This window comes from Podarcis vaucheri, assembly GCF_965113315.1.
Source record: "Podarcis vaucheri genome assembly, chromosome: 11".
In the NCBI taxonomy this organism is placed as follows: Eukaryota; Metazoa; Chordata; class Lepidosauria; order Squamata; family Lacertidae; genus Podarcis; species Podarcis vaucheri.
This window is the reverse complement of record NC_138749.1, coordinates 22,689,830-22,714,053: the sequence shown is the minus strand read 5'-3', so window position 1 is coordinate 22,714,053 and position 24,224 is coordinate 22,689,830. Positions and strand designations below refer to the sequence as shown.

General features: G+C 42.4%; 1 protein-coding gene across 2 annotated transcripts in view; it reads right to left on the bottom strand.

Annotated features, from left to right (window-relative positions):
• The window catches only part of ITGA2 (integrin subunit alpha 2), a 54,809-nt gene that overhangs the window by 15,926 nt on the left and 14,659 nt on the right, over positions 1-24,224 (bottom strand). The window contains exons 2-18 of one of the 2 annotated variants that reach the window (XM_082241806.1): positions 23,606-23,729; positions 20,302-20,411; positions 19,001-19,092; positions 12,715-12,829; positions 12,476-12,603; positions 11,991-12,139; positions 11,553-11,703; positions 10,185-10,350; positions 9,954-10,027; positions 9,563-9,701; positions 7,978-8,123; positions 7,613-7,756; positions 5,993-6,196; positions 4,727-4,863; positions 2,811-2,950; positions 1,921-2,072; positions 813-923 (exon numbers count right to left, since the gene is read on the bottom strand). In XM_082241806.1, coding sequence (XP_082097932.1) covers positions 813-923; positions 1,921-2,072; positions 2,811-2,950; positions 4,727-4,863; positions 5,993-6,196; positions 7,613-7,756; positions 7,978-8,123; positions 9,563-9,701; positions 9,954-10,027; positions 10,185-10,350; positions 11,553-11,703; positions 11,991-12,139; positions 12,476-12,603; positions 12,715-12,829; positions 19,001-19,092; positions 20,302-20,411; positions 23,606-23,729 — 2,282 coding nt within the window. The remainder of the gene's footprint in view (positions 1-812; positions 924-1,920; positions 2,073-2,810; positions 2,951-4,726; positions 4,864-5,992; positions 6,197-7,612; positions 7,757-7,977; positions 8,124-9,562; positions 9,702-9,953; positions 10,028-10,184; positions 10,351-11,552; positions 11,704-11,990; positions 12,140-12,475; positions 12,604-12,714; positions 12,830-19,000; positions 19,093-20,301; positions 20,412-23,605; positions 23,730-24,224) is intronic. The other variant, XM_082241807.1, reaches the window with a different exon arrangement.

The following is a 24,224-nucleotide window of genomic DNA, read 5'->3' as shown; positions in this document are numbered from 1 at the left end:
TCAATAGGTAAAAAGGTAAAGGTCCCCTGGACGGTTATGTCCAGTCAAAGGCAACTATGGGGTTGTGGCACTCATCTCGCTTTCAAGCCGAGGGAGCCGGCATTTGCCAACAAATAGCTTTCCAGGTCTCGTGGCCAGCATCACTAAATCGATACTGGCACAACAGAACACCGTGACGGAAACCAGAGCACACGGAAACAGCGTTTACCTTCCCGCCACAGCGGTACTTATTTATCTACTTGCACTGGTGTGCTTTCAAACTGCTAGGTTGGCAGGAGCTGAGACAGAGCAACAGGAGCTCACTCCGTCGCAGGGATTCAAACCGCCGACCTTCTGATTGGCAAGCCCAAGAGGCTCAGTGGTTTAGACCACAGCGCCGATTTAAGGAGACTAACAGCTCTCTTTGTTGACATGCTGCTGCTGCTGAGCAGACAGAAACTCACCATTGAAGGCCATCTTTTTCTGACAGCAGCAGGTTGCTATTTGCTCCCACGAGACATTTTGCAAATGGATGGTAAGTCAGGAAGTATTCTCTGATGAAATTTTCAATATGAGTCAGGATTTGGGGGCTTGTAAAGTTGTTCTCAACTAAGGCATTGCTAGTCCCTGAACCTTGTATATGGGTCCAAAGAATGCTGACTCCTGTGCTTGTTAACAAATTCTATATTTTTAGTCTAGTCATGGCACTGATAGATTTAGCCGATCAGTGCCACTAAAACAACCTAGTTTTCTGTTACTATAGTGGGACTCATATTGATCACGTGTCAACTTATTGATTATGCAGCAAGAGTAATGTGTGTTAATATACTTACACTGTAAGTAACAGATGCAGGGGAAGTTTTGTCAAGAGCAGGACTTGAACCAGGATTATTGAGGCCAATATCAACACGCACACTAAGAGAGTTGACAGCATCAGAGGGCTCCTATAAACACAAACATAGAAATACAAACCACCAACTGAAATCTGTTCAGTTAATATTTCTCATATACACAACTGCTGGCTGAGAATATCTGTAATTCAGTGGTCCAAATGATCTGATGTTGTTGCTTAGTCGTTTAGTTGTGTCTGACTCTTCGTAACCCCATGGACCAGAGCATGCCAGGCACTCCTGTCTTCCACTGCCTCCCGCAGCTTGGTCAAACTCATGCTGGTAGCTTCAAGCATGAGTTTGACCAAGCTGCGAGAGGCAGTGGAAGACAGGAGTTTCTGGCTCTGATAAATAATATTGAATATTTTTTTTAAATACACTGCATTCTGCCGAACATCTTGTTTTTGTACAAGACTAACTTATCACAGTACTACCCCTTCCTAATTACATTTACCCAAACCATGGGTGGGGAGTGGCTGAGTGATTGAACACACGGCAGTTTTAGTAAAGAGATGACACTCCGGACTACAATTCCCAGCGCCGCATATGCTAAAGACGGCCCTGCCCAAGGTGGCTAACACCTCCACAATAAAAAATAAAAAATAAAAGCTGTTGCAGTTAAAAACATTATCTCAGCTAGCTACCTCAGGGTTACCAGGAGCAGTGTTTTTAAGCCACCAAATGCCTAGACAGGGATGTCTTTATATTCCTCCTGAGTCAACAATTTGGGAGACAGGCACACCACACCAGGAACAGCACCCCACAACGTCCACTGAAAAGGCCCTGTCAACACCAACTGGGCAACCCCCAGTGGCAGCAGCACCTCCTCTGCCAATCCTAAGGTCTGCGATGGTTGTTATTGATAGGTGATGGAGTTTATATACAGATGCCAATGGAACATTCCATCATATGATCTCTCAATGGCTGTCTGAAGTTGTAGAGGCAGACTAGCTGCAAGCTGCAACTGTTACCTGCTGTTTGCAAGGGCCAGGCCACAACCATTCATTTCTACAAATATGCAGAACATATAGATCAGTTAGCTAATATGTACCTGAACATTAAAAACATGCTCCTTGCAGTTCTCCGTGGAGCGGACTAGGATATTATTCTGTAGATACCTCTCCTTATTTTCTTTAAACAATCCTCGGGAAGTCACTCGAGAAGACAAGAGATCAGCATCCAATGTCAGGTTGTATCTGATATCTAAAAAGGAAAAAAAAAGGTGCATATTTTAAAGGAATCTGTTTGTTCATTGAGAAATTTCCATCGCACCCTTCTAATGCAAATGTATTACTCGGGGCAGCTTACAACAATAAAAAAAACCACAACTTCAAACATCAGTTGAAAAACACTTCATATCTTCATGATCCTTTATAACTGCTCTTCGGCAGCCCAGTGAAAAAGAAGACAAGAGAAAAAGTTGTGAAGGAAAGGGAATTTCAGCTATTATGAATTGTCAATAACACCAGATGAAATTATCTCTCCTACACAATTATTCAAGGAACATCTGGTTACCCTACTGTGAGGGGGGGGGGAGCCTAAGTTCACATATATTTGTTCATACACAAATAACTGGAATATTCAGTACTAAACCTACCCTGGTGATGCACTGGTGCTGTCCACAGAAGGACAAGAAATTTTGCATTTTTGATACAGCTTTTCAGTGGCACAATCACACATATCTCCTTTATTCTTTTATTTGCAATTATTGAAAATATTTTCATCCCAGCCTTAATCAGAAGTAAGAATTTTACTTAAATCAACAATGCAACCCTATACATGTCTACTCGGGAGTATATCCCACCGAGTGTAGTGAAGCTTATGCCCATAAGGGGATCTTGCAATTGCAGCCTTACAGTAGTAGGTCATCTTGCCCCAACAAGTAATATTCTTTTTTAAAAAAATAATAATCATGTAAAACAAGACTGTAGAAATACTTACCCACTTGATTTGTCCCGTGAGCAGGTCTAAAGGTTGCACTGAAACATATGTGGAGAACTACCTCTGTATTCCTGTTTAGCAAGCTTATCTTCTTCGGTGTAGCTGATACATGGATGGACACAGCAGCAATACTCTGAGACCTGAAATACAAACAGGCAGATTTGCCTGTAAACTTAATTGCAAAAAAGGGAGATTTGTTCTGAGGAGGCATCTATCTAGAATTTATACTTACAAAATCAACAGTCAATTAGGCTGCATTCGTATACACAATAGGGAGCTAGTCCCATAGAATATAGTGGGACCTCAGGCTAAACATATATTCAGCACTGAGTTAAATACCACCCTAAATTTCTTTCTCTCATTCAGAATTAAGTTAGGGACTGGAAGAGAAGCAGTGGGAGAAGGGCCATTAATAATAATAATAATAATAATAATAATAATAATAATAATAATAATAAATTTATTTATATCCCGCCCTCCCCAGCCGAAGCTGGGCTCAGGGCGGCCAACAACAATAAAACAGTACAAAAGTACAGCACAAACAACACTCTAACATCATTCATTATAAAATTAATTAATTCAAGCCACTGGCAACCATTGGGCCAGAGCTCCGCGAAGATTGCCGAGGGAGGGAGTCAGGCTGTGCCCTGGCCAAAGGCCTGGTCTTGCAGGTCCTGCGGAAAGATGTCAAGTCCCGCAGGGCCCTGGTCTCTTGTGACAGAGTGTTCCACCAGATCGGAGCCACGGCCGAAAAAGCCCTGGCTCTAGTTGAGGCCAGCCTAACTTCTCTGTGGCCTGGGACCTTCAAGATGTTTTTATTTGAAGACCGCAAGTTTCTCTGTGGGGCATACCAGGAGAGGCGGTCCCGTAGGTACGAGGGTCCTAGGCCGTATAGGGCTTTAAAGGTTAAAACCAGCACCTTAAACCTGATCCTGTACTCCACCAGGAGCCAGTGCAGCTGGTATAGCACCGGGTGACTGTGATCTTGCAGCGAAGACCCCGTAAGGAGTCTCGCTGCAGCATTCTGCACCCGCTGGAGTTTCTGGGTCAGTCTCAAGGGCAGCCCCACGTAGAGCGAGCTACAATAATCCAGTCTGGAGGTGACCGTCACGTGGATCACAGTGGCTAGGTCAGGGCGAGAGAGGTAAGGAGCCAACTGCTTAGCTTGGCGGAGATGAAAAAATGCCGCCTTTGTTATAGCTGCAATCTGCGCCTCCATGGAAAGGGAGGTGTCGAAGATTACACCCAAACTCTTAACGGATGGTGCTGGCACTAATTGCGCCCCCGCAAGAGATGGGAGTTGCCCCCCCAATCCCATATCGTCCCGTCCCAGCCACAGGACCTCTGTCTTCGAAGGATTTAGCTTCAACCGGCTCCCATGTAACCATCCAGCCACAGCTTCCAAACATCTGGTCAGTGTGTCTGGGGCCGAGTCAGGATGGCCATCCATCAACAGATAGAGTTGGGTGTCATCAGCATACTGATGGCAACCCAGCCCAAAACTCCGGACAAGCTGGGCGAGGGGGCACATAAAGATGTTGAAAAGCATCGGGGAGAGTATCGCACCCTGAGGTACTCCACACACCAAGGAGTGACGCGATGACAATTCCCCCCAAGTGCCACTCTCTGTCCCCGACCAGAGAGAAACGAGCGCAGCCATTGAAGGACTGTGCCCTGGATCCCCATGTCGGCAAGGCGGTGGTCCAGAAGTTCGTGATCGACCATGTCGAAAGCTGCTGACAGATCTAAAGAATCAGCAGCCCCAACCCACCTTGATCCAGCTGTCTACGAAGATCATTTGTTAGGGCAACCAGAGCCGTCTCGGCCCCATGACCAGCGCGGAAGCCGGACTGGAATGGATCCAGAGCCGATTAAAGATATTTGTTGCTTTTTTTAAAAAAAAATCCATGTCTTACCAGAGTTGAATCACATTTCCATCAGAGCCCACAGATACATCAGTGATCCCATCACCATTTAAATCACTATGGCCATCTATTGATCTTCCAAAATACTGGAGCTGCTGTCCAAACGCAGGGTCTGATCCCAAAATTTTCTGAGAAGAGAAATATTTGTATCAGGCATGTTCATGTTTTCATTCACATGTGGGTTATTTTGAAGATTCTCCCTTGCTCAAATGTTTCATATTAGCAATGAAGTTATTGATTTTCATCATTGGCTTTTGAGTTAGTTTGAAAAGCACATGCGTCTGACAAAGTAGTATCTAGCCTTGCAAACATAATTCCACAATCAATGTGTTCATCTTTAAAGTGCCACAAGACCTTAACAGTAAAAGAAGGAGAAGGAGAAGAAGAATCAGAATCAGTAGCTATATGGTAAATTATTATAGTTTTTTTAATTACTAAACTACATTTATATTCCATTTTCCTCTAAGGAGCTCAAATTGATGTACATTGTTCTCCTACCCCATTTTATCTTTGCAACAGTTCTGTGAAGTACATTAAGCTAAAAGACAGAAACTGAGCCAAGTCACACAATGAACTTCATAACCAACCCTATCAAGCAATGCTAATGAGAGGCTGGGAATTATTAGATCATTTGAGCGCCACCAGATCTGAGGTCCTATTGGATGGGCCTCCTCATCTGATCTTAAACTACAGGGAGGTTCACATGGGAACAGGAACTAGGATTTGCAATGAAAGATTTTGTTCCTCAGAGTCATACAGTGTACAGTGGTACCTTGGGTTACATACGCTTCAGGTTACAGACTCTGCTAACCCATAAATAGTGCCTCAGGTTAAGAACTTTGCTTCAGGATGAGAACAGAAATCGTGCTCCGGTGGCAAAGCAGCAGCGGGAGGCCCCATTAGCTAAAGTGGTGCTTCAGGTTAAGAACAGTTTCAGGTTAAGAACGGACCTCTGGAAAGAATTAAGTACTTAACTCGAGGTACCACTGTAATGACAGAAAAGGCCCCATAAAACATGCAAGATACCAACAAAAAGAGAGGACAAATAACCATGCTCAGAGCCTGAACAAAACTCTAAATCAGGGTTGGGGAATCTAAGGCCCACCAAATATTGCTAGACTCTAGCTCCCCTCAATCCCAGCCAACACAGCCAATGACTGGGTATGACTATTCAGACCAGAGAACGGTTAAGACCAGGGTAATTAGGTTCAGACCTAATTTATAGCATTCTGTAAAATAAAATAAAAAGTAATTTACCTGGGAATATTTTGTGTGTATTGTCCTCTGTTTACCATTGTAAATGTAGATAGCACCAGCATTCTGGTTTTCTAGTAGCGCTCCAACTATCACATCATTGAAACCATCCAAATCGATATCTGAAGCAACAGCGATAGCAGATCCATACCGAGCATTTTCAGTCCCTTGAGGCCCTTCTAGGAGTTCTTGTTTGCCCAAAATGCCCTTTGAGAAAAGGCCAGAAATATGTAATAAGTGTTGGAAATGTAAAGAAAAAGAAGGAACATTTTATCATATGTGGTGGGATTGTAAGAAGGTGAAGGGCTTCTGGGAAATGATATATAATGAGATGAAAAAGATGTTGAAATATACGTTTGTTAAGAAACCAGAGGCTTTTCTTCTAGGAATAGTAGGAAATGAAATAAATAGAATGGACTGTAAACTTTTCCAATATGCAGTAACAGCAGCGAGAATATTATTGGCCCAAAAATGGAAACAGGAACAACTGCCGACGCTCGAAGAATGGAGAATGAAACTGATGGAGTATGCTAAATTGGACAAACTAACAGGAAAGATCAGATATATACGAGATCAAAAGTTCATTGAAGACTGGGGAAAATTTTCAGACTATCTGAAATGTGTATGTGATGAGCAAATAATGCTAGTGGGATTTCAAGAAGTTCTGTAAATGATAGAGGACTATTGTATTGATGAAAACTAAGTGTGTGAAGGTTTATAAAATGCAATATAAAATTAGGAATTGCGTATTTAAAAATTTGAATAATGGATGATTGTCAGAGAGGTTGAAGGAAGTCTAAAAGAGAAAATATGTGATAAATTTAGATTGGATACTATAAATGTACGTTGGAAAATTTAATAAAAAATAAAAGAAGAGAGAGAAAAGGCCAGAGAAAGAGAGGGGGGGTTCTTGCATTAGAGTTTTATGAAACACACTAGACAAATATTCTTGAACCTGAATGCAATTCTTTGAAAAAGAAATGGAATTTCCTAGTTCTTACAAAATAGAAAAATCAGATGTGGAAAATCTTATTCCCTTGTCTATTTTTGTTGTGCCAACTATATAGGAAGTCCTAAAAACAGACACAAGTAATAAAAACTTTCCATTAAGCATCTCAGGAATTATTGCTAAGGTAAGTAGCTTCTGCATACTTCCCAATATTATCAGTAATTATTGCTGTCTGCGTAAAATAGCACAGTCCTTCTATCAGGCTAATTGATCCATCTAAGGGGACTGTTTAAATGAAAGTCATCCTCAGTGGGTTGAAGGATACTGTGTTCAAATGGGTCTCTTGCCATTCCATTCATTCCAAGAGCTCACCAAGATATGCAGACGGCTTGAAATTTTTTTATTTATTTAAAAAAAACCCAACACCACTTATCAGCTATTTGCAAGGGGTAACAAGGAGTGGATTTCATCTCCCCATTCTCCTTTGCGCATCAAATAACCAATTAGTAGAATTTCAAACATTTTGAAAGATATCCATGCATGTAGTTACCCCATATACATGCTTTGGATGGATGAGAGCCAAATGGAATTTCTGGATTCTCCATAGACCAAGTATTTAGGAAAACATCAGAGCTTTGAGCTGCTCTCTTGGCAACCCAATATATTTTATGTACCTTTCTGACTGAAAACATATAGACTCTCCCTTCTTCTTTTTTTAACTCATTCATGAACATTGGTGCGCCAACCAAGAGCACATCTGTTACTGAATCGCCATTAACGTCCACGGAACATAGTACACTACCAAAGTAGGAACCAATCTGAAATGATAGAACATTTCTTATCAGACGGCGCATGTCAGTGCCAGTTACAGCCATACATTGTAGTTGGATTTGTGCAGACAAGATACACAACTTTGGAAAGGCAAACTCACAATGCAAGTAAATATCAGTTTTAAACCCTACTTGCGACAGCTGGTGCCTGTGACATTTATACATATATAACACAAACAAGAAAATTCAGTGCCAACTTCTGCACTTGCCTGCTCTCCTCTTTGAGAATGAACAATAGTTACATTGCCGTGGACATCAATCTCATAAACCACCACTCTGCCTGTGTAGTTGGACCGTGGAGCACCAGCAACAAAATAGACAGTGTCTTCTGCTGAAAGAACAGCAACAGAATAACCTGAAAAGCAAAGTCATAGTTATCGTTATCAAGTAACAGTGGTGCAGTTGTTCAAAAAGGCAACCGAGCATGAAAAGTATTCTAAAAGTGAAATGTAGATTCTATTTCGGTTGCTGCATGGCAAGGTCCTTATGACTTCTGGTCCAGCTACAGAAAGGAGGTTCTGATTAGCTGCAACCTTTGCTGAAAAAAACTTCACAGGGAGCATTGCTCCCTGTGACCTAACCACTCTGATACATATATTTTAGGACAAGTGATGATCTGGGACCATTCACATTAAATGCCAGGCTCTGAAACAGATGCAACAATGGAGCAGGGGGTGTTATGTTCCCCCTACATACAGCTTCATGTTCTCTGTCATGTGGAACGCAACTGCATTCAGAAAGACCCATGTCAAGACACACATGCACAGCGGCACTATTAACACACATGTGAAGACTCCATAGCCCTCAGGTGAGACACTGGGAGACCTCCGTTCTTGTCCTGAATGGACCAGGAAGTGGAGTGCCACTTTATTTCTAGTTTGACAAATAGACAATTTACTACCCCATGATTTTATGGGTCTTTTTCTTTCCCAGATTCTGGGCTTTAGGAACCTTAAGTACCCAATTTTGACAATATTTCCTACTCCCTGCAGCCCATTGTACCCACTGAAAAGCTGTTTCTGGCTGTTTGAAATCCTCTGGAACAGTACAGGACTTGGCTTGGGGAGGGGGGTTGCATTCAGTAAGAGGGATTGGCAAGAATTCGGTGTCCTGCTTTTTGTGAGTGGAAGTGCTTTCTGCTAGCGCAAAGTTATCCACCAGACACAGCCCTTACTTAGCTGCCACATAATCCATTTTATAGCTTTTGCCTCAGCTATTTCTATTTTGATTATTTCTTGTCCAGAGTCTTGGTCTGAGAACTCTTTAGAGTTTTAGCAAGCTTATGGATGCATATAGGGCTTGGTAACATCTCAAGAAAATAGCTCTGAAGTCCATAATGTTTTCCCCATTAGAATATTTAATCATAGAAATCATGAGAAAGAATTCTCCATCACTTGCCAATATAATTCTGAAGTGACTGCCTTATGAGACTCATTTTGTACTTGTAAACCACATGAATATTCAAGGACCCCCATGAGTCTGCAGGCTCTCCCCTTCAAAAGGCATGTAGATAAGAGTCAAAACAAGTTCCTAACACCCATATTGGTTTTTAGAAAACTGTATTTTATTAACCAATAAATTAGATAAAAGACAAATTACTGTTCATTTAAAGAGAGCAAACGCTTGAAACTTCTGGCAACAGTTCTCAAGTTCAAGTATCTAAAAGAAAAGAAAATGCTCTGGAATGATAAATCTTTAATTGGCTTTCCACAGTTCTAAATCAGGAATGTGATAAAGAGTACCCAAGAACATTTGAGAAATATTTCACTCTGCCCTTTGAACCACCACCCTCACCTAAATAGGAGGTATGATTTCTGTCTTGCAAAACTTTTTCAAATGCTTCCTTGGGAAATATAGCAGCTTGTTTTGCTGTCTCCTGCACCACCGTTCCAGTCCACTCATAGGCCCCCACAGCACCCAGCATCAGAACTTCCTTAAGAGAAAGCAAAACAAAGGCAAACGGGAATTAAAATATACTCAGGTATTTTCAGTGAATGATTTTCAATGACACAAGAGGCAGTGACACATCCCCATCACAAGTAGTTTTCAATATACTTTTCTACTTATACATGTCTATCGTTTTGTGATTCTCTACCATTCTAACAGTTTCTTCTTCAAGTAAAAAAAGGTAGTATTGTTGGCAATGTAAGTTAAATGCAGTGTTGGTTTACAAGCTGTTCATTACCTTTTGCTGCAGGTATGAAGCACTGAATCCCACTTGTGACATTTCCATCTGGAATAAATCACCTTGATCAGTACCTGGTGGTGGGGGGAATGATGTTTACTCATATGTCTATCGCCACAGTTACAAATAAATTTTGTGACACACTGATTTCAGTAGGTGGGAAACAGGTAAGTAACAGGTTAGCTAGCGCTGGATAGGATTGATTAGTAGAAAGGGAAACTATTTTAGTACCTTCTATGCTGAAAATTCGCTCTCCCAACGTTCCTGCTTCTTCTAAAAGTGCCGCCTCAGATGACACATTAAAGAAATATCTTGATGTGGGAATGCTGGCAATTCCTTTGATTTCTTTGATTAAATTTCTAGTATCCATGTCTTGTCTAATTAAGTATCCTAATACCTTGAAGGGGTGGGGGAAGAATGATCATGTGAATTTTAATAAGAAGCATTCAGATACATCTGTATTACGTACTTGTTACAGAACATTTTTGTCTCCATTTTGTCCCTTCACACAACCTCTACTGGGCATAGCAGATCAAGTGAAAAGGGCTGTCTACCCAGTCACCACATGCTAACCCAGTGGTGAGCATGTTGGGTGGAGGGTACATGCATTTGGAGGGCAAGTGACTTGCTAAAGGAAATCACACTTTTCTTACTACCTCTGTCTCCTGTTACTCCTTCTGTCTTGGCACCATGTATTTCTCTGCTAGGGTCATACTGGGGGGGGGGGAATAGCACTTTGAGGGCATTTCAGCAGTTCTCACTGATGCCCGCTTCAGACATTGCTTCATGTGTGCCTCACTATAAATTATTTCCTTGTGTAAACCACAATCAGGGAAACTTTTAAAAATGTGACATTTTCCTGATGTGGTTAGACTTTACGTTGTTCCCATCAGCTGGCGAGGTTACAATTAGGTGGGTCACAGAAGCAGATAACTGTGTGAAGATGAATACGCAAAGCATCTCTGAAATGGATCTAGAAGACCACACTGAAGACTTCTGTATGAAGAATGCAGCATCTATACAGCTATGAACTTGAAAATTGCATATTGGGGATGAACATATATTTCAGTTTCAGTTTCTCTGTGCTTCCCATTTTTCCAAGCTTAAGTACAGTTCACTCCATTTCCGCACCAATTTCCAAAGTTTTGGTTTAAAAGTCTGCCTGAAAATTCAAAAGCATTTTCAGGCACATTTCTCCTAATATGTACATATATGGATGCAACTCCCTCAAATATATACACATTTACAAGCAAGTTCTTCTAATATAATGCAGTTTTGTACAATAGTTTCACTGATACATGCATCTTTCTGCACGGTTTTGGGTTGGAGAACTGCATCCCAAAATTTGGAGAAGTTCAAAATCTGATGGATAGCTGTGGTCCATCTTGTTTATAGGTTTGGGAAGTGTGAACCAGGCAGGTTTGCATGAAAATGTGACTCAAACAATTCCGCCCCCCCGCCCCCATCCCTTATGAATATTCCTCACAGAAGAGCTACATTCTAGACTCATTGTCACAATTATATTTGTCCCCTTGTAATCCATGCATTAAAGATAGCAAGGGCTAAAGTTACAGTCGCAATAATGAAAGCCTAACTTACTGCTATGCCAAACCTAGTGATGTTGTCCTCATTACATTTAGTTATCACTTCTTGCATACTCGAGCCATCATGTGATTCACCATCTGTCACAACAACCATGACTTTGGAGGCTGTTGGCCGCCCACCAGCTTCTTTTGAGAAAGCGTTACGTCTGTAATGAACAGCATGTGTGATTTACTATATACAAATACTGCTTTTTACGCATGCTTTCACGTAGTACTTTTACCACCAACAGAGTGAAGATGCAGAAAAACAGCATCACTACAAAATCCTTAGCTGATATCAAGTACATGACCATTCAAAGTAGTATTCAAACATTGTATTAATTTACCCTCACATACAGATATATTTTTTTGTCAGTGATAGAGTTGTTCTGTCTTAAATTAAAAAGAAGATCTCTGTTTAGCTGAGCATCAGCTGTTATTCGGTGTGCTTTACCTGGCATATTCAATTGCGCGGAATGTATTAGTTTGGACCCCTCCATTCTGAAAGGTTTCTGACATTGCTCGTACAACATCTCCTTTATCTTGGTAAGTACCCAGGTTGAACACTACTCTTGGGTCAACACCATACTGAATCAAGCCTACCTAAAATTTCAGATAAAATTAAGAGGGAAAAGTGTTATAGTACTAACTAAATAAACCAGTGCAATACATCTATAAGCTCCAGTTCCCATCAGCTCCAGCCAGCATTGCCAATGGCCAGGGAAGATGGAAGTTCTAAATTCAGCAGAATCTGGGGGGTGGGAGCGGGACACATGTCCCCCACGCCTAACATTAAAAAATGAAGCTTTACACTGCCAACTCATATATAATGGGCTGTATCCAATGGTGGCTTTGCAGTAACAGGAAAGACACCCCCCCCAATAAGGCATGGTGCTTCAGTTCTGCTGACCCTACCCCCTGTGCCCCAATTCTACGCACCTGAGTTTTTGTGGGACCTATATCTAAACCTTGAACAAACTTTTTCAAGAAATCCGATACAGCATGCCAGGGATGAATGCTGTTTGACTCATCACACACCACCACCACATCTATGGCAGAAGAACATTCTGCAAAAGAAGGGGATAGAAAAAGTCTGAGCTAGTTATTTTAGCAGCATAGTCTCTTGTCTCGTATTTAAAGCAATGAAATTGCTTACTGAATCATACTTAAGTACTTACTTTGTACAGCAGGGGAGAAACTTCTCATGATCTGGAAACTTGGGCCGAACTCAGAGCAGATCCCTGTTGCATAGTACTGGCTCCCACACTGTTGTGCCCACAAAGGGCCGCAAGTCTTTAAAAAGAAGAGGAAGAAGAATAAGAATAAGCCTTTAGAAGTACCTATTACAACAAAGCATTTAATCTCCCTCTTACAATGTGGGACAGAAATATTGTGCTAGAAGGTGCATTGTACAGACTCTCTCTCAATACAAGGCTGGACCACCCATGCACATGTTAGGTAAAGGTAAAGGACCCCTGGGCGGTTAAGTCCAGTCAAAGGCGAATATGGGGTTGCGGTGCCCATCTCGCTTTCAGACAGAGGGAGCCAGCATTTGTTCACAGACAGCTTTCTGGGTCATGTGGCCAGCATGACTAAACCGCTTCTGATGCAATGGAACACTGTGACAGAAACCAGAGTGCACGGAAACACCATTTACCTTCCCGCCGCAGCGGTACCTATTTATCTACTCGCACTGGTGTGCTTTCGAACTGCTAGGTTGGCAGGAGCTGGGACAGAGAAACGGGAGCTCACCCTGTCATGGGGATCGAGCCGCCAACCTTCTGATCAGGAAGCCCAAGAAGCTCAGTAGTTTAGACCACAGCATCACCTGCATCTCCACATGTACTCTTGACATGTATATTGGATAGTTTCTAATATTTGGCATACTCAGGAATCAAAAGTTTTGTGTCTCTTTTGTAAGAAATGCATACCTTTTGTGCATTCTGCAATTCAAAGCAACAAATGATTCAAATGTAAACAAAGTGCAATTTACTGAGGAATCTGCACCTGGTTTTGCAGTTCCTGTGAGGGCAAAATCTGAGCCCTAAGCCAGAGTGTAGGTTTGAATCAGTTAGTGGTTCCAGGTTCAGTTAAGCATTGGATGCCTGCTGTTTGTTTATTTAAAATATGTTTTATCACTTTTTTCAGGCTTCAGCATGCAAGAGCAGGGCAGTATGCAGGAGTCTCAATTACCAAGCATACGGTATACTTTTAAGTAGCTGCTTTGTAAAACCCTGTTAATAAGAATCTCAGTTAAAGGCAACACTGAAGAGGAAAGCCTAAATGCCTGTACAGATGTGCACAAGTCAATGGGAAGGGATTCCATAGCTCTGGGGCCACCACCAAGGAGGTCACACCAACAGCTTAGCCTAATGTAATGGTGGGCTTTTGAGAAGGACCCCCTGAAACAGATATTAGGATATAGGCAGGATTGTATGGCTGACAGAGGCCTTTAAGCTAGTATTTTCTGCACCTTGACAATGATCATCTAGTGGACCAATTTGCATGATAAATGGCTCTGAACCATGCGTAGCTTGGTACACTAGTCCTTGCCTCTATGGCATGACACTACACATTTCTCAGTTCAACACTATAAACATTGCATATTTCAAGACATTGATAAAGGAGATCCTTGCCACTTAGAATATTGGCTGTGTTCACAAATCACGATAGAGCTAAAATACTTTGGAAATCAATCCAAGCCTGTGTTGAAAACCATTTGGTTCCTTCTTATCACAGCAGTTCCCGGGAGAGTAATTTCAGAATTTTTTTTATCCCTGATAATCAGAAGCCTTATCCTTTCAAACCTAAAATACAGTATATTAGTGGCAAATAACACAGCCCTTGGGTCTTGCTCACACATGTTAGGAATCTAAAATAGCTACAATCTCTGTACTACATACCAAGTCTAATGCACTTGCAGAGCAGTAAAAAGCTATGCATCTCAAAGTAGGTATTAGGTTAAGCTGTACTGTTGCCACAAAACTTCAGCACCCTGCTCAAGACCTGTGAAAGGTGATGCCCCATTTTAATGATTTCTAGTAGACTCTGCAAGTGGGCATTATGTTTGCTCTGCTTACCAGCACCAGCAGCCCTGACATTCCTTCAGCTGCTGGGCACAATTTTGTATCATACTCACAAGTCACAGAGTGAGGCCAGAAAGCATTGCCCTCATTCAAATTGGGTCCAGATAGCATTGGCATGAAGCCAAATCAGAGTGAGGCCAACAGTTCCTGCCCTAATTCTGGCATCTTGTAGGCAAAGGGGGGAAATGCCCATCAGCGGTGGAGACTAGGATTGTTGCCACCACCAGAACCCCAAGCAGGCAGCAGAAAAAAAACCAACAAGGGCCCTTCCATTAAATCTTTCATGCCCACAAACCCCAAATCCATTTCAGATCAGTAAAGGTCACCTGAAATTGTTTGTCTCAGCCATAGATAGTCCCCCCCCCCCAGCATTTCTTTCACATTAACTGGAACTGGCCAGAAGATGGCATCATTCTAGTGAGCTTATACTAGTAAGTTCTCCATAACTTCCAATTCACTGCATTCTTTTATGAGGACCAGCAATAAAGAAGTTCAGCCCTAACCTTTCAGATCATGCCATGCTTTGTAAAAGCCCAGGAACAGGTGCAGGTGTAGCCACATTCCGCCCCCCCCCTGAATCAAATCTACAATCAGGGGTGTAATTAATTATTAGGCGAAAGTATTCTGCAAGTCTGACATTCTTCTATAGCAATCCTGCAGCCTTCCCTGACTTGGTGCCCTCAATATATTTTGGACCACAGCTTCCATCATGCTGGCTAGGGCTGATAGAAGTTGTAGTTTAAAACAGATGACTGGCAACAGGTCGGGGAAGGTTGCTCTGCTGGAGAATGGGTTACATTTACTTCTTTCTGTGCAGCAATACTTTCAGGAAAATGTCCTGCTTCTTTCCTTAGAAAGGAAGTTAATATATCTTTTTTCTTATTCACAGATCACTTAGGTTACAATCCTAAGCACACTTGCAAAGGAGTGAACCCCACTGTAGCCCAAGGAACTCACTTCTGAGTGTACAGTATAGAGTTAGTGGTAGAGAGATCCCATGGAAAGGTTCCACTGCCTTCCTGTCCAACTCTATCTTGTAATTGGACTTATAAAGCAAAGGTGAATGCCTGTGGAAGTGGGCTTTGGTGCATCATGCATCATGGTGGGCTGAGCATTGAAGAGCACTAGGACCATAATGGAAGGGAACAGATGATGGAGGCAGAACGTGAGAAGAATCCTCAATAATCTGAGGGTATGTTGATTTACAGTGGTACCTCGGGTTACAAACTCAATTTGTTCCGGAGGTCCGTTCTTAACCCGAAACCGTTCTTAACCCGAGGTGTGCTTCACTAACGGGGCCTCCCGCTGCCGCCGCGCGATTTCCATTCTCATCCTGGGGCAAAGTTTGTAACCCGAGATACTAACTTCCAGGCTAGCGGAGTTTGTAACCTGAGGTGTTTGTAACCCAAGGTACCACTGTATAGGACTGCATTGCAACAGTGTAATCCTATGGTATTGTTCCTCAAAGTAAGTTCCACTGAGTTCCGTGGGGGTCACTCCCTTGTTAAGCATATTTAGGACCATGTCCTTAAGCTCTTTTGTTGTTTTAACAGAGGGATGGGGAAGCTGTGTCCTTCCAGAACTTACTGGACCCCAACTCCCGTCCACCCCAGCCAGCATGGCCAATGGTCAGGGATGATGGGAGCTGTAGTCTAGCAACACCTGGAGGGACGCAGGTTCCCCAGGCCTCTTTTAAAATATCTGGAGCACAAGAAATAGCACAATAATGTAGTAGTTATTTATTGCATTGGCTGCGAGATGAAATAGAGGCAACCCTTCCATGAGCCATGGCGATGAAAGCTGCTTCAGATTCTGGACTGCAGTTCTATTAAAGTATTTCAGTTGCAATGTTATAGATCAAATAACTTGTTTTTTAAAATAATGATAATTAAAAAGCAGAGGCAACAACAGTATGGAAAGGGTAGGCAGTATACTGTAATTACGCTTATAGCTGAAATCCTATACTTGTTTACGTGGCAGGAAGTCCCATTGGATTTAATGGGCCTTCCTTCTGAATAAATGGGTATTGGATTGCAATGTAAAGGTCTGTTGGTTCAGATATGTGCACAGCAATGGTGTGTTGGAGTGCCTTGCCTTCCGGATGATTTCTGCTGAATTGGCACATGGAGGAGTTGGCACATAGCAGTGATAGGAATTTTGGAACACAGAGCCTTCATAGTATGCCTCCTGCAAAACTTTTATTTAAATGGCTATTTTTCATCCATGCCACAGATAAAATTACAGCCTTGTCTTGATTTCCTATATCATCAGCACATTAGCCCTTTCCCATTGTGTATTCATGTTCGAAATTTTAAGTATTTGTATTGCAATATGCATAACTCTTTGGTACATCTGCTTTTAAAAAAAACAATTCCCACAAATGTTAGAGCAGCTTTAGACTGGTCTCTATAGCATAAGAAACATTGTGCATAATGCAAACAAGTCATAGGGGACTTGTTTTTGTTGCATCTGCAGCATGCAAGCTCAACATACTGAATATGCTTCTCAAGACTATGCAAATAACATGCACTAAAAGGTTTCTCGGAATATAATTTCAGACTTCATTATCAACAAGCACAGGGAATGCTTCTGAAAGTGATCACAACTTTGAATGTTTGTAAATTTTGTGCGTCAGCATTATATAGTGCAATATGCACAACAAAGAACAAATCCCATTTTAAAGTCTAGACCAGGGGTCTGCAACCTTTAAGACAAAAAGAGCCACTTGGACCCGTTTCCGAAGAAAAAACAACAACTGGGAGCCGCAAAACCATTGCGACATTTAAAACAAATATATCTCCGGAGCCACGATCTGACAGCGGGCGGGAAGGTGACGTCAGGACAGTGCATGACTAACGCACGCACCACCCCCATGCGACATCACAGCCAGTACAGCGCCCGCCACAGTGAGGAGTGTCGGGGCGCACAATGCGCCTCCTCCCCTCGCTGGTATCTGCCCCGGAGCCGCAGCAAAGATGTAAAAGAGCCACATGCGGCTCCGGAGCCGCGGGTTGCAGACCCCTGGTCTAGACTCTAGATGATGGAAAAAGAAGTTTCACTCAAATTCTTCCCTGCCAACAATAACTCCAAGTATTTAGCTGCAATTATTTTCTCTTATCTAAGGGCAATTGGCTTTGCAAGGCTTGATCCCAGTCAGAAAACCACCAGAAACAATAAACTGAAATTCCAAGAAGAAATTGAATTGAATTGAGTCCAGTAGCTCATTGGTAGCCAATGCGTTTTCAGGACTGGTGGCAAATGGTCCCATCAGGTTGTCCCAGTTATGAGCCTAAACAGCTGCATTCTTCATGATTATATCTGCCATCCAAATAAGCAGACAGCATCTGTTGAAATCTTAATTCCATGAAAGCTTTTCTCAACTGTGGGTAGGAAATGTTAGATAAGTACCTTGCAATTTGATGATCCTTCTGACAAGCAGCAAAGCACTAAGAGGAGCAATTATTATTAATCACTTCCTCCACTACAAGATATATGGAATTTTAGACTAGGTCAATGATTATTATTTATTTCTTTATTTATTGCTTTACACTCCAAGGATCTCAAGGCAACTTACATGAATGCAATGAAACATACAAAATTATGTAAAATAAAATACCAGCCGCTTGCAATGCTACAATATGAAAACAATGAGCTAATGAAACAACACCTACAGCAGCAGGAAAACAACAACAATCAAATTCCAGCCTTTGTCTGGAACTGACTAGAAGACAATAAAAAACATTAAATTAGAGGGAAATGTTATTATTTATTTATTTATTTATTTATTTTATTGAATTTCTATACCGTCCTTCCTCCAAAGGAAACAATATAAAAACACAGAAATGCACAACATAGTAGCATACAAAAACAATACCCTCCCCTACAGTTTAAAAGGCCATAATTAGGCAAAGGCCTGGGAGAAGAGGAATGTTTTTGCCTGGTGCCTGAAGGTATGTAGCGAGGGCGCCAGGCGAGCCTCCCTGGGGAGAGCATTTCAAAAGTGGGGGGCCACCGAAGAAAAGGCCCGTTCTCATGTTGCCACCCTCTGGGCCTCTCACGGAGGAGGCACACAGAGAAGGGCTTCAGATGATGATTGCAGGCTCTGGGTCAGTTTACAAGCGGAGAGGCAGTCCTGAGCCATTTAAGGCTTTATAGGTAAAAACCAGCACTTTGAACTGAGCCCAGAAACTAATTAACAGCCAGAGTAGTCGGACGTTTTATGTACGTATAAGCAAGCCCATTTATCACTGCAATTTATAACTTAACTCATTTGGATGAACTACACTGAAGAAGGGACCCAAGAAAAGCTAAAAAAGGTTATAGTTTCACCACTGACTGCCAAAAAGGCTATATTTTATATTGCATCTGCAGCACTTACCAAAAATCCTCCGCTTATTGAGTTTCTTACTAGGGTTAATCCTAGATTCATGTACTTCTTTATCTCAGTAGCATTTGGGACACTTGCAAAAGCTAAAAAGACATAATACAACAATACGCACAATCAAGAGAAATTCAAGCTACTATTTTCAATGTAAGCAGCCAGAACCCTGTATATCTCTTACCTATGTCCCATATAATCCCCTAAAACAATACGTGTGCTCTCTTAATAAGCATCATCTGTGAACTATTAGAAAAAGAAGAAGAAGATTTGATATCCCGCTTTATCACTACCCAAAGGAGTCTCAAAGCGGCTAACAATCTTTTTCCTCTTCCTCCCCCACAACAAACACTCTGAGGTGAGTGGGGCTGAGAGACTTCAGAGAAGTGTAACTAGCCCAAGGTCACCCAGCAACTGCATATGGAAGAGCAGGGAATCAAACCCGGTTCACCAGATTACGAGTCTACCACTCTTAACCACTGCACCACACTGGCTCTCAAAAATTGTTTGTGGCAAGTATCCTCTATTCATGAAGCTGCTTTCCCCCAGAAACTCAGCACAGGCAGCAGCTTAGGACCTTACTGTTCTGACTACCATTTGAGGCCGGGATAAATCATGTAAAAAGTTTTATTTTTAGTAACAGAATGTTACATATTTTATTTATTTAGTACAGTCATTAGATCCGGCAATTCCTCCATCATAGGACTCGGGATAGCAAATATGAGGTTCCCAGGGAATCTCCCAACCAGACTCAATCCTGATTAGCTGCATCATGTGCCCTCAAACCATGCCCTGGTTTGCGTTAAACACATTGAGCTACTGAGCACAACACAAGCTCAAATAAATGTTCCTCACTTCTTATCTAGGGACTCTTATTCTATCACACAACCCATGTGCATTTCTTCCAAACTTGTGGCAAATTGTCATAGATTTCTGCCATGTGCAGAAATTCGAGTTGGCACCCCCCCCCCCCCGCAAGCAGTTGCGATGATGTGCTCAAAGTTTATTCCTGCACTCAGCAGAACAAAATATATGACCATACATGCTATGTACAGATCTTTCACAAAACAAAATGTAGGTTTTCAGTCTCTAAATAGAACTGAGCCTACATATATGTAGAGATGACAGCAGAGTCATCCCTGTTTAGCAATTGTTTTTATATGCTATAACCAACTTTGGGTGGATAAGAAATAATAAGAAGAAGTACAATAATCAATGATGACGATGTACGCTCAGGTCCATAGAAGAAAGGCAGGCTATACAATTTATTCTTTAATTTATTTGCTGAATTTAGAACTTACTCTGCAGGTTCATCTTTGAACATTGGGTTCCCGGTTGATTAACATCACACTTATACACATCGCCCATTCTGTTTCCTGGATATCCACTCCAGGGTGAACCAACAAGCAACCTGGAAAACAGACATATCTTTACAAACTGTATGGTCATTTCAGTTGAAAGACTCCACTCTGAAAACAGTAATTGAAAGTATGAGCTCAAGGTTACTACAATAATTATCTTTATGATTATTTCTTTGGTCTCTGTAAAACAAGGGTAGTCAACATGCTGCACGCCAGATGCTGTTGGCCACAATTCCCAACAGCACAGCCAATGGTCAGGAATCATGGGAACTGTAGTCCATAACATCTGTCATGCAACATACTGAGTATTCATCATATGGCAGAAATGTATTTATAATTTTGCGTTCCTTCTGGCCAATTCATTTTTTACATGGTATCATCTAGCCAATTTTACTACCTCATTTTCACTTGTGGGAGTGACTTGCCTCAACTAGGGAGTAGGCATTATTGCTGGCATCCATCCACCTCAAGAGACAATGGAGTGTGCCTCCATGGGTGAAGTCAAACTGCCGTGTTAACAGCACCAGAGTGATCTCTCTGGGGCAGAAGCCTGGGCAGTGTTTATGGAGGTCCTGGGATGCCTAGATGGCAAGACCCGCCTCTCAGCCTCACTGATATGGTCCAAAGGAACGTAGAGCAATGCATTTGGCACCCGTTGGGCTGCAAGAGTTGCAGGAAGGGGGTGTACAAGGCACCATTCAACAGTCTTAGGGACTCTACTCCCAAATTGCGTAGCTTACTCCTTAGCTTTTTCTTCTCCTGAAGATATCCCACAAGGCTCTGGAGGTTTAGGATCGGAGTTTTCTTTCTCCTAGATGTGCTACCTTTCCAGGTTGATGAGCCCCATCTGGCCCTTACTTCCTTCTACAGCACAGGCAGAAACCGCCTTCTTGACCATTGGACCCACTATTGATCTTGTCCACTCAATGCACTAGAGCCTCTCTTCACATGCAGGGAAAGTCCCTAATTCACCAAGGGTTTGAGACCCTAGTGAGTAAGCATTAGTGACAATATAATTATTACATGAGGCACACCTCCCTCTCTGCAAAGAAGGGTTAAATCTTTGCTATGTCAGTAGTAAGTAAAGGTTACTTACTATTCCAGTTGTGGAAACTTGGAAAATCTATCACTGTGACTATTTCCAAGTTAACACCCAGAAAACTCCCCCCCCCCTCCACCACCCAAAAAAGTTCTCTCCCTACACCACATGGTCACTCAGAAGAGTGAGCTTTGAAAGGGTATTTTTATATAGCAGTACACCAAATCATGACCCTGTTGATTAAAATGATTTCCAGTTTGTGAAGCTTTTTAAAAATCCAGAACAGAAGAACATAAAATAGCTTGAAAGTCAACTTGATTTTTAAAAACAAAGACTCTCCTCCCTGAAAGAGAGGGGAGGGGTTGTGGTCGGGAGCCCGAGCTCCGCCTAGCAGGGGGCGTAGCCCCCTGCCTCCAGCTCACCTGGCTGGCGCTCACGCCCCCTCGGTGGGCACCCAACCAGGTGCCGCTTAGGGGGCGTGTTCAGCAGCCTTTTGCTGCAGCGCCAGCCTTTCCCCGGCCTCATTTCCCCGTCGTCGCCTCTTCGTGAAGTCAGCTTGAAAGTCAACTTGATTTTTAAAAACAACATGACATTTTTAAAAAGCAGAGAGAGAGAGAGAGATATCTCAAAAGAATATGGAAACATCTATCTTAGTTTCCATATCTATACAGATGATTAAGTGCAGTTAATCTCAGAAGCTAAATTTACTTATTTGTTAATTTCAGGGTGGGAAACTTATGGCCTTCAGATGTTGTTGGCTTTTCCAAAAACAGTAGAGCCAAACAGAGAGCCAGTGTAGCGTAGTGGTTAAGAGCGGTAGACTCGTAATCTGGTAAACCGGGTTCACGTCCCTGCTCCTCCACATGCAGCTGCTGGGTGACCTTGGGCTAGTCACACTTCTCTGAAGTCTCTCAGCCCCACTCACCTCACAGAGTGTTTGTTGTGGGGGAGGAAGGGAAAGGAGAATGTTAGCCGCTTTGAGACTCCTTTGGGTAGTGATAAAGCGGGATATCAAATCCAAACTCTTCTTCTTCTTCTTTTCAATGCCCATCACTGACAGACAGCATAGCCAATGGTCTGAGATGTAGGGAGCTGCATTTCAGCAATACCTGGAGGGTCACCGGTTCCCCATTCTCATATAATTTGGCTTGCTTGTTGTTTACTTTATACTCTGATTCTGCTGTTCTATGAACTTCCTGTCCTACCTTAAACAATGCTATGACTCAATGTACAATACTACTGTGGAGTACTGTTAGTCACCTTTCTAAGCATCATTCCACTAAATATTCTTTTAATGGGTCTGGATTTTAGGAAGTCCACAACTAAACAGAAACAACTGCAAACATGCAGCAGACCGTGGGAGGGAGAAGATGAAAGTACAATGAGTTACTTGTAGGAGCCAAATTGTGACGTAGCTCCGAATCAGAAATGGGTGCAGCACAAAGTCAACTTTAAATCCTTTGCAAACACAAAGTTGACTTTGAATCCTTTGCAATCTGCAGTTGTTGGCACTCCTTTCTCTTTTCCTTGCATTGTTTAAAAGAAGAAAGTTGACAAATTGTTCTTATGTGGTAAAATATTAGCACGAAAAGGTCAGATTAGCATTACTAGGGGTTGCATCCAATGGTCGTTTGCCTTAGCACAAGGGTGGGAAACATTATTTTACAGCCCAAGGGACTGTCCCTCATGGACAATGCTCCAGGGCCTGCAAGCCAGTCCTGGCATGGCCAGAGGCAAAAGCAGATGGAGCATTACATGCCTTTGTCCAGCATGTCTTATTTCCACCATGCAGAAGTAGAATTTCTACGCCTATGCCCACACACTTCCCTCTATTCAGGCAAGCAAGAGGCATCAAGGACACATTCCAGGAAGGCAAGATGAGCTAGCAAGATGTGTGGCCTGGGGAGAGCCCTATGGGTCAGAGAGAAAAGCCATACTTAACCCCTGGGCCTGAGCTCAACTGCTCACTGGGGCAGGTATCTTTCAGGTATCCTGGAAGATTACCTCATCCCCTACATAACCAACTGATTTGCAGAAGTTCCCAAGTTTGATCCCCAGACACCCATCAGAAATTGTCAGTGTAGACAATAGTGAACTAGTTGGGCTGCTGGGTCTGATTCAGTATAAGGCACCTTCCTGTGTTCCTAATATAGTTGCCCTCTGCTTTTCTCCCTGCACTATGAATGAATAACAGGAAATGCTTACCATTTGCCTTCTGGATTTAAAAGCTGTTGGACTGTATATCCGAATTGTTCACTCGAGGGGCCAGAAAATACTCTTGCTCCTTGGAGCCCAACGTTGTATGCTTCACAGCGGTTTTCAAATATGCCTATTGAGAGGAAGAGTGATTTATATGACCATAATAGAACAATTAAGAAAATAAGCCAACGTACTCCTGGTTCTTCATGTCGGTTCTGCTCAGCATGTGGGTATACAGGGCTTTTTTTTGAGCCAGAACTCACCGGAACTCAGTTCTGGCACCACTCAGGTGAGTGCCATTGCCATTACAAGAGAACAAAGCCTCAGTCATGGTGAGTTCCGGCACCTCTTTTTCCTAGAAAAACAGCACTGCGGGTATATATCTCATTTCCACAACTGCACTGGGAAAGGCACCAGCATAAGAACACAGGAAGGGCCTCGTTGGATCAGACCAAAGGCTTATCTAGTCCAACATTCTGTTCATATCAGACGGCCAACCCATGGGAAACACATAAGCAGGGCATGGCACATTAGTGTATTCCCACAAATGGTACTGGGGCTGAATAAAGCAGCTGGAGCAGATTTTTTTATTGTTCTAAAAAATAAAAACCCTAGCCCTGAAAAT